The 1,775-nt window shown below is 37.4% G+C and overlaps 1 protein-coding gene across 1 annotated transcript in view; it reads right to left on the reverse strand.

The window, feature by feature from the left end:
* Positions 1-712: 712 nt before the first annotated feature.
* SARC_04308 (hypothetical protein) overlaps positions 713-1,775 on the reverse strand; it is a gene marked incomplete at both ends in the record, with an annotated part of 2,992 nt that continues 1,929 nt past the window's right edge. Inside the window, 2 exons of the mRNA XM_014301870.1 lie at positions 713-871; positions 1,384-1,505. Coding sequence (XP_014157345.1) covers positions 713-871; positions 1,384-1,505 — 281 coding nt within the window. The remainder of the gene's footprint in view (positions 872-1,383; positions 1,506-1,775) is intronic.

Raw genomic sequence — 1,775 nt, forward strand, 5'->3', positions numbered from 1 at the left:
TACTATAACTTATAATATATACACTATTATATATATACATATATATATATATATGTAGATAGTAATAATATAGTATATAGTATATATATATATATATATATATTAATTTATATTTATACATATATATATATATATATACATATATACTAATCCCTAAACCCTAAACCCTCCATGAGTCTTTCACTAAAACCTAAATAAATAGTAAGTCTTCTATATCACGAAGACGGAGTTGTTACTCTACTAGGTTTGAGAGTCGTGCGGATACAAATATTTACTATAGTGCCTGACATGCAATAGCGCTTTTAAACCTCACTTTTCAGTACTATAAAGACATTCAGTATCCAAATCACATATGTACCAATCGCAAAAAAAAAAAATGATATTCCAGCTAGTAAATGTAAATTGTCTTCCACGTGAAGTAAACTGACTTTTTTACAAGAGAATATATAGACGAACGTGACATTGTTCAGATATGGGAGTTGCAGATTTTATTTTTGAACTATATCTCACAATTGCAGGCCAAAATTATAGTACTTGAATATAGTAGGCTTCCTGGGCTGGAATGCCACGTGCATTTCTATGCAGGTGGTAGCAAGTAGAAGCGAGATTTTTTCGCACATAAGACACCACTGAAATAATTTTCTCTGCATCAGATTGAATTCAAATATCTAGGGTGTAATTGCATTGATGTGCAAATATTGTATTCCGCCATTTAATTGATGGGGGTGTATTGGCTGTTGAATCGACGCTCACGCTCACGGTATAAGTAAGCCGGAAGTATGAACAGAAGCACAGAGATAATCGTCATCGCCAGGTTAGCCTTGAAGAAGGAGTGGTCGCACTTCTCAATAACATAGTTGTCGATGGGGTACTGTAATACAGGAGGGCAGACGGAGCGGTGTGAGTGGAAGGCGATGACCCGGTCGAATCGGTGGTGTTGTATATAGAACTGTGAGAACAGCAGCTGACACCTGCTTTTGGGTCTGCAGTGATTTAAAACACATATCCCTCCTAAGATTTGTAACCATTTGATTCAACACTAGTGTGATAGACACCGAGATAACCTGGCGATGAAATACACACACGATGAAATAGACACCAAATGTCAGCAATGCGCCCCACACTCCGGTCGGCGTGGTTGCACCTATGTGACCACACAAGCTATTTACTCAAATCATAAGTGAGAGCTGATGAAAACCCATACTTCACACATAGACAGCACTATGCGACAAAAGTGGGTCAGGACTCGGCATCTACACAAAATGTTTCCCCCTTTTGTGATACATTCAAGCTGAGAAACATGAAGTCACCGACAGTCATCGATTAGCACAAATAGCATAGAAGTGTATGAGATGGTCAGCTGTGGCAGGTGAAGAAACTGACCTGTAATAAGTTACCGAAACCGGCAATCATCATAAGCATTCCGTAGATGGTTCCAAACGTTTTGAACCCGAACATACGACCAGTGTAATCAGTCACAGACGCGTACAAGCACGTACGGCCGACTACGAAGACAATAAAAGAGAAAATAGCCCACCAATAACCGGGCAGCATACTGTTTGGGAGAAAGGCAGATAGCGAACAGGTGTCAGTTTTAAATGTTTGTAACATGCTATGAAGTAAAACATGATATGTTCAATATGGGAAGCGAAAAAATGAAGGATTAGTCAGGCATATTCTACAAAAACGAAGATACATTTCTCTGGATATTTTTACATACGTACATACATATATACATATATATATATATATATATATATAATAATACATGTATT

The sequence above is a fragment of the Sphaeroforma arctica genome, assembly GCF_001186125.1.
Source record: "Sphaeroforma arctica JP610 unplaced genomic scaffold supercont1.237, whole genome shotgun sequence".
NCBI lineage: Eukaryota > Ichthyosporea > Ichthyophonida > Sphaeroforma > Sphaeroforma arctica.